Source organism: Eurypyga helias, unplaced genomic scaffold, assembly GCF_000690775.1.
Source record: "Eurypyga helias isolate BGI_N326 unplaced genomic scaffold, ASM69077v1 scaffold31121, whole genome shotgun sequence".
Lineage (NCBI taxonomy): Eukaryota > Metazoa > Chordata > Aves > Eurypygiformes > Eurypygidae > Eurypyga > Eurypyga helias.
This window is the reverse complement of record NW_010230658.1, coordinates 4,081-11,993: the sequence shown is the minus strand read 5'-3', so window position 1 is coordinate 11,993 and position 7,913 is coordinate 4,081. Positions and strand designations below refer to the sequence as shown.

The window sequence follows — 7,913 nt, the reverse complement described above, 5'->3', positions numbered from 1 at the left end:
CCGAGTGGTAATTCATAGGATTTTTATGAGCTCTTGATTTATTGCTGTGTAACTCCGTTATTACTATTGTACTAAGTAATTACGGATGTTAAATGAAATTTAGATTGATGCATTCTAATAACTCTGGGCACAGATACTCACTTGAAGAAAATAACTGCCTTACAGAGCGACTTCAGGACACGCTAATTTTGTTCTCAAATTTTATCATGTTGCTTTGTGGTTGCTTGAAGTCTTGTCTGACATGACTGATCTCCAGAAACAGCAGAGAGGTTCTGAAACTGTTAGGTGTACACAAGTGCTTGAGTGGAGATCAGCCTCTGCCTATGGTTTACAGAGGTGGAAGTTGGCTGTGGATGCTGGAACAGGCCAGGTTTGTGAACTCTGCCCAAGCGTTCGGGCTTCATTACTTGAGAGCTGGGTGGTGAACCTGTGTGCAAACACAGAGTATTCCAGAATGGTCTGTTGTTCACCAAATGTCTTCTGAATTGTGTTGGTTTTCTGTATATCTGTACATACCATGTGTGTATTTTTTTTTTCCCCCACATGTGTTTTCCATTCAGCGTTTCCATAACCTCCAGACTAGCCAGTTCTCTAGGGAACCTGTATGCTGCTGCAGACGATGATGAGAGCAAAATGACATCATTGTCCTCTAGGACAGGTTTTTCTGTAAGCCAAATCTCCAGCCACTTGAACGGCAGCTCGCAGCTGCCTCACAGAAATGTCCATGAACTGAACAACAACTTGTACAACAGGAGCAGCGGTAGTGGCACCAACCTGAGCAGCCAAACCACCCCTCACAGCGCCGTGACAGATGAGTACGCATCAGCCTTCCTTTACGGGCCCTACGGCACCTCCAGCACGATACCAGAGTCACTCAATTCCTGTAAGTTCACAGTCACAACGGCACCGTCAGGCATCTGACTGGTGCCTCTCTCCCTTCCTTCTGTGAGCACAGCTGTCGCAAAGAAAAACCTGCACCAGCACAATTCTCTGACTCCCGTTAACGTTTCTAACAGCACCTTTGTTACCTCTCCAAGAAATTACCACTTCAGCTGCCTTTTTTCCATCTCTTCCAACCATCTAGATAATGGAGAGTTCATGAAAATAAATCACTCCTGAACTCAAACTAACACCTTTGCTGATACCTTTTTTTATGGAACTTCTCACCCTTTGGACGTTGGTTACTGCACATGACCCGTAGCACAGTTCCTAAGTGTCGAGGTTTCACTCTGGCCAGCAGTGAGTCCGCTTGGCTTGAACCCTAGTCCTTCTCTAACACCAGTGTGAAAGGTACTTTGGAGCAAGATATTTCTGGTGGACTCACCATCTTAGCTGTCATTCCTCAGCTTCGCTGCCTTGGGCTCGTTCTGTGCCCTTTCTCTGTGCGAAGGAGCCTGCGTAAGGAGGATGCACAGGTACGTTAATGTGCCTTGAAAGTGTTCCTGTACCAAAGCAGAGAAGAGACTGTAGAAACTGCAGTTACGGAATCAGAAATAAGTTCAGCTGCTTTGGAGAAAAAAAACATACATCTGCTATAAAGCTAAAAGGAATTTCAAATATGTGGTTTGCAAAGATTTGATATCCTACTCATTAGAAAAAAATAGTGCAGTGCTTTTAACAGGATGTGTTGCCTACAGTTAATTGGTCGTGTCAACCTCTGTCTAGTGGTAGTGTTACATAAATCACCTTCGGATAAAATCAACCTCAGAATATTACACCTTTCTCTTTTCTCTCCTGAGCACTGATAGATGGTTTCAGTGTAAAGAAAGTTTTAGTTTTGCACCTGCTGCTGTGTTGGAGCGTGGCAAGTCTTGAAACCGCTGATATGCGCATGGCACCTAATGGTGCCAGCAGGAAGGTCGTTCCTGGGTTGGGCTCTTTTTCCTGAAGAAGCGGGGATGCAGCCCCTCCCTGACAGCTGGCGTGTGGCACCGCATACAGCTCAGAAGCCGCGCGGTTACAGCTCGGGAGCGTGAAGTGCACTTCTGGTGGGTACATGACAGGAGGCAATGAGTTCTCATTGATCCAGTGTGGAATTAAGTGGCATGTGTGACGGGAGCCTAACTAGAATGCAGAGTACACTGACAGGGAGGTTAGCTGAGGGAACTTGATTCTGTATCCCATGGATACCTCGCTGGAAAAAGGAGTAGAGCTCCTGTGCTAGGATGTGCTTGACCAAAAACAACTCCTGAAAATACCTGATGCTTTCAGGCTTCCTGTGTGAAAGCACATTTAGCTTTTTCCCCATTGCAGTTTACCTGGGAACAGACGTCAGTAGCCGGTCACCTCAGGAACACTGAGTGTCTGCATCGAGTGTAAACTTGAGCTTAAACTTCACTCCTGTTTCAAGACCACAGTTAATCTTCTTACCCACCTTAGTGATGTAGTAAGGCATGGAAGGATGTAAGGGTGTGACCTGAACAGTGCTTGCCTTTATATCACTTGCTGGTTCGGAGCTGGAGGTTATATGCCGTCAAATAGAGCAGGATCCTTAAATGAGAGGCTCTATCCAGTCTGCTCTGGAAGAGTGAGGTGAGAGAAAAAGGATTTTGTGTTCTGACACGAGAAGCAGCATTTCTTAGGAAAGGCCATGCCGTGTACAGTCTGTGTAGCAGAACACAAAATCCTTACCTGTAATTTTATTTCAGTGTTTCTGCTTTCCCGCTCTGAAGGTGCTTCTCAAGCACGAGCTGAAGTAACCCTGTGGCTCGGTGCAGTCACAGCAGGCACCGCGTTGTTACCCGTATAATGCACAATTGCCTGAGTTACTGTGATGTCCCAGGGTTCAGAACAAGAGTAGATGCTGTGATCATCTCATCTCTGAGTGCTTTCTGTCTGGTAGCACCCTGCTAACTTAGGGCGAGCACATGTCCATCTGGATGGTGGCTTTTTCTTCAGGTCCCACTGGCTAAATCCAGTCATGCTTGAAACCATTTCAATTCTAACCTGAAACCTGCTGTCTCTCCATGATGTCACCGTTACAGTCCCGTATTGTCATGAAGCTATTTCATGCTAATCATCTCAACTTGGTTGTCTTTCGATAAGCTAAGTTGGCTCAAAGATCCTTTTGGAAAGTGTTGAAATCCTTTACCGCTGGAGAAGACGTAGGTGCCACTCTAACCTTCAGCTGGCCACTCCAGAAAGCCGCTGCTCGGTGCTATCCAGCTTGTAAACCCATAGCTTGCGTCGGTTGCTTTAACCGTAATGCCTTGGGAGTGCATGGGGAGAAGAGTTCTTGCCATCCAAGGTACTGATTTGTATTTTAGTCCAATGTCCTGCTTTCCCTGGGAGTTTTATGGGGCATTTGGCTCTATAAAAGCATCATCCTTTATTTTTCACTCCCCTCTTCTTCCTGGGACCCATTAACCAGCCAAGGAAAACTGTTTTGTCTTACCACTCCAACCACTGCCATCCAGCTGTTGTGCTTTGGGTGATGCTTACCATGGTCTTACACTCAGGAGCAAGGTAGAGAGTAGCATCAGTACTGGCTACGGCTGATTTCCACTTCTCTGCTTTGGACACTGAGATTACTGGAAGCCTTGTCAGCGAAATCCTAGTCTTGTTGCCGTAAGTGTTCGGGTTAAACTGCAATTACCGTGCTAGCAGAGCCCAGCAGGTAACGGCACAAGATGTTCCATACGCTGGTGGTTGTGTTTCATCATTTGCTTATCAAAGAGCTCCTGAGTGACGCGAGTTCTATTCCTCGTCGTTGGCACAATCTCACTTGCCTGGATCGGACATCAGCTAACCGTCTGCAGTCATACAGGCACTCTGCTTTAGAACATCCCCTCATCGCGCTCAGGGTGCTAACTGTCAACATGGGTGCTGCAGGAGCATCGTAAGATGGTCAGGACTGTAAATTTACAGTTGGAATAATGTTCTCTAATCTCATTAGTGAGGAAATTGGGAACTTCTTTTGCATGCAGTGAAGGTATGGGTTCTCCTTCCCCAGAGAAAGCTATTCAGTACAGGTTTTTCTGTTTTTTGGTTTTTGTTTTTTTCCTCAATGAAACATAAGACCCACATTTATTCATACTGTTGTTCCACATTCCATTTAACCGAACAACAAAACCCCATGACTGGGGCTTCCTCTTGCTGCCAGCCACTTTTCCCTAGTGGTTTGTGCCCTTCATCAGTGTGAGCTTATACTCCGCTTCCTTTTTATGGTGTTTATGCTGCCGTGTGCTGAGGACCTGGAGAAGCCTGATTTCCGTAGGACACAACCTGCCATTCGAGCCACGTAGAATCGATGTTACGTTGACAAAGCTTCCAAATTGGGTGTTTTGATTAAACTGAGTCTCTTGCAATTATAACTTGCAGAAATATTGAGTATAAATGCATTTAAGGTACCGCAGTAAGATTTTGACTTTGTTCTAACAATAGTTATAAATCCAAATAGCACTCTATGAAATGGATTTTTATGGAAGGGTGTGTAACTGGGTAGACTGAGGATGAGTCACCTCTTGCTTCTATAGCTGTCATGGCAACTGGCAGGATGGAAACATTTCCAAAAAATCCAGAAGTGCAGCAGTATTTTAAAATTCACATCCCTGGTCGTTACCCTTGTAGAACAGCCTTGCTTAGTAAGAACGCAGCCTCAGTGAATCCCGGGCAGCCGTTGCAAACAGACACACTGGTGCCTCCCACTGACCTGGGCATTTGGCAGATCCCTTCCGGCGCGTCTGCACCTTCTCCAGCACATCCTGGTGTATGTCAGTGCCTCACGGGTATTCAGGGTGATTCTCTGGTGTTTTGGGAGAGTTGCTGCACAATCCCAGAAGCATAAGTAGTAACTTATGCAGTCACCTGGAGAAAGGGCGTGTTCTGCTGGGAAGAGCTCACCCTGAGCGCACTGGGCTGTTCCCTGGGAAGTGACCTCCCAGCTGGCTCGGTCCTGATGCTGGATCGTTGCAAACATGGCTCTAGCACCTGGATGGATCTGTGCCTTGTTTTCTCTTCCAGGAGGCTTTCTGTGCTCCGTCAGACATCATTAACTGTAGGGAAGCTCCTGGTGCGGGATGCCAGGCGTGACGCTGTGTGGGCCCACGCTGGGAGTGCACACGGGGATTCACTCGGTCAACCGGGTTTATGCGCTCGGCTTTGCGGCTCGGCAGTCAGTTTTCCCTGGGCTTGTCCTTCTGTTTTTACCTCTGTTCTTAGCAAGATTTTGTGAAATACCAGCATGTGCCTTGTAAAGGTGCTGTGGGGCTTTTTGTTTCTGGTAAAGCTTCTGGACTCCTAGGCCGTGCTTTGAGGCACTGCAGGTGGTAGGAACGGAAACAGAAAACTCTCAGGAGATGTAAAAGGAAAAAAAATCAGTGACAGGGTTGAAAAATATTCAGGCCATCTCTTCGGACAGTGTGAAGAGATTTAAGAGGACAAATTACTCAAGTGCAAGAGCAAAAGACCCCCAACCCTCTCCAGCTATGACGTAAGGTTTCAAACACAAAGCCGCCTGTGTCTTTATGACACCCTGGTTATGGCTGTCACTGTGTTAGCGAACAGGAACTTCATGGAGGTCACATCAGTTAATCTGGAAAACTGCTGCTTGGCTTGAGTTCTTCCCGGTATGCAGAAAGGCTGTGGAACGTGGGGAGAAGTCGCTGCTTTGTGAAGCAGAACTGTGCTGAGGGTGGGAACCCGCGGAAACACGGATTTCTCCGTTGAAGTAAATAACGTACACCCTGCCCACCAGCTAGACTGGGACTGCAGGAACACACCACCCTGTCCCCAAGCCATCTTGGTTATTGCCAACCCACGTGTGGATATTGGCACTTTTTTATATGTTGCCATTTTCTCCCTATTTTTGTAACTTGGGTTCCTAACAGTTTTAAGAATTAGAGTTTAAACTTCAGAATCTTTAATTGATGGTTTCCTGTTTATTTAAATGATGACCTAGAACTCCCGGTTACCACTCTCTGTTCCCCATTCTTTCTCAGCTAAGGTTAACCAAGAGCCGAGGGTTACCAGAAGCACACGGGGCTTTCTGGTCGTCTTCCCTCTGTCCGAGCTTAAAGTCACCTATTAGTGTGTGACTAATGAGGGTGTGTAATGAAATTGCGTGCCTTTTTGTGTTTGTTAGTCAACTTTACTTGGAATTCTGAGGTCTCACCATCTTCTGGCTGTTAAAATACCCTCTGAAAATGAGAAAGCGTTGAGGATCGTTAAGAGAGCAGAGGTTCCAAGTGCTCGTTAATGCAGGACTGTGCCTTCTGCCTCCCTCTTACATGTCACGAACAGCTTGACAAACGCTCCTAGTCCAGAATGATGATTACAGAATGGAGTCAGGAGAAAGAAGCTTCTGTGGTGGTGTATTCCGTGGTGATTCTGAGCCTGCAAGGAAACAACATGTGTTACATCCGTTTGGTTCATGACAAGGTATTCCCTGTGTAAAGGTACCCTTCATGTTCACTCCGTCCAGTACCCAAACCACCCCCTTCCAGTCAGTGCTGGTCAAATCTTTGCATGCTGACAGGACAGCACTTCTTTTTCAGCTTAGGAAGGACTGTTCTGATGGTCTCAGATCTTCAGGATGTGGAAAGGCGTTTAAAAGAGCTGTGGAAAGGTACACTGCGGCTTGAGATACAGCGGAAGCGGGTTTGTGGTACTAGTTCCAGCTTTAAGGGTTTATGCGGCTGTTACGCACTTCTGCGAACAGGTTTCGCTGTAGATGCCGGAGTAATTCTATAGTGACATGCTAGGAATAGTGGGAAAATGGGAGAGAAGACTCGAGGTTCTGAGCTTTCTTGGGATTCCTGTTGTTGTCTGGTAATTCTGAGGGATGGACTCAGTTTTGCAGTACAGTTTGGGTTTCATTTGCGGTTGTTTATAACTGCACGAGGACAGGGAAGAACACGCTCGGGGAGCAGTTAGTGTTTGTCAGAGTGACTTCCTGAACACACCTGCGTAGGAGGTAATGAAATGTTGGGATGCTGTCTGAACCGGTTATCTGTTTCACAGTAAAACCCCAGACTTCGGTACAGCCAGGAATGTCAGTAAGAGTAGATGAGGTTATGCTTTCCTCTTGATTATACCCACTGCTCCTTCATCCAAACGAGCCACTTGCAGTGCTTCACTTGCGTCCGGTTTTAGGAACCGTGCCTAAATTTATTCCTGGGAATAACTGTACTGCTACAGCGTTCTTCTCAGCAATTAGCTACAACACACGCTTCCTGAGTCAACACTGCAAGCTGCTGTGTTTCTTGGATTCTCATTCAGGAGAAATGGGAACCACTCCGTGATAGTAACTGCAGTGGTGTTTCTCCAGCACATCCTAAGGTACTGTAGGGTGGCACGCTAAAGGACTTGTGTCGCTTCCTTCAAGAACAGAGGCTGGTTTGGAAAGCGAACGTAGGTAGGGGAAGGCTGACGGGCCGCGCTCTGTTCGCTGTCTGAGTTTCTTCCATTCAGTTCATCTTGATCCGAGCAGACATTCAGATCCCCCCAGCTGTTTATTTTTTCTCTTCCTGTCCTTCCTCTACTCCTGCCCTCTAAGTGCAAAATGCGTATTGCATATGAGTACAACCTTCCCGGTGAGTTTAATCAGGTTCTTTTCTCTGCACAGTCCCTTCAGCCTGAGCGTGTTCAGCATGAAAGCCTTGCTGCTTCGCTGAGACTGCTTCGCTCGGAAAATCAGAGCCCGTTGTGAAGGAGAGGACCCTAAGGAAGCTGCTCCCTCCGAGGAGGAATCTTCAACACATCTTAAAACCGTAACACCAGGAAGAGACTTCCAAACAGGGAGAGCTTTCTCGCTAATGACTACTGCAGATGCACTGATGTTGAATTTATGGAAATGGTTTTACCCTGCTATATACAGATTTGAATGTTGAGAGAACGCGAATCTATTTCTACTGAGTTTCATTATGACGTTTATTAACTTGTGTACAGTGTTACAATATATGAAGAGAATATTT

General features: G+C 46.5%; 1 protein-coding gene across 1 annotated transcript in view; it reads left to right on the top strand.

Annotated features, from left to right (window-relative positions):
- LOC104516494 (dual specificity protein phosphatase CDC14A-like) overlaps positions 1-7,578 on the top strand; it is a gene marked incomplete at its 5' end in the record, with an annotated part of 10,643 nt that extends 3,065 nt beyond the window's left edge. Inside the window, 2 exons of the mRNA XM_010160831.1 lie at positions 561-883; positions 7,565-7,578. Of these exons, the coding sequence (XP_010159133.1) occupies positions 561-883; positions 7,565-7,578 (337 nt within the window). The remainder of the gene's footprint in view (positions 1-560; positions 884-7,564) is intronic.
- Between the last annotated feature and the right edge of the window lie 335 nt (positions 7,579-7,913).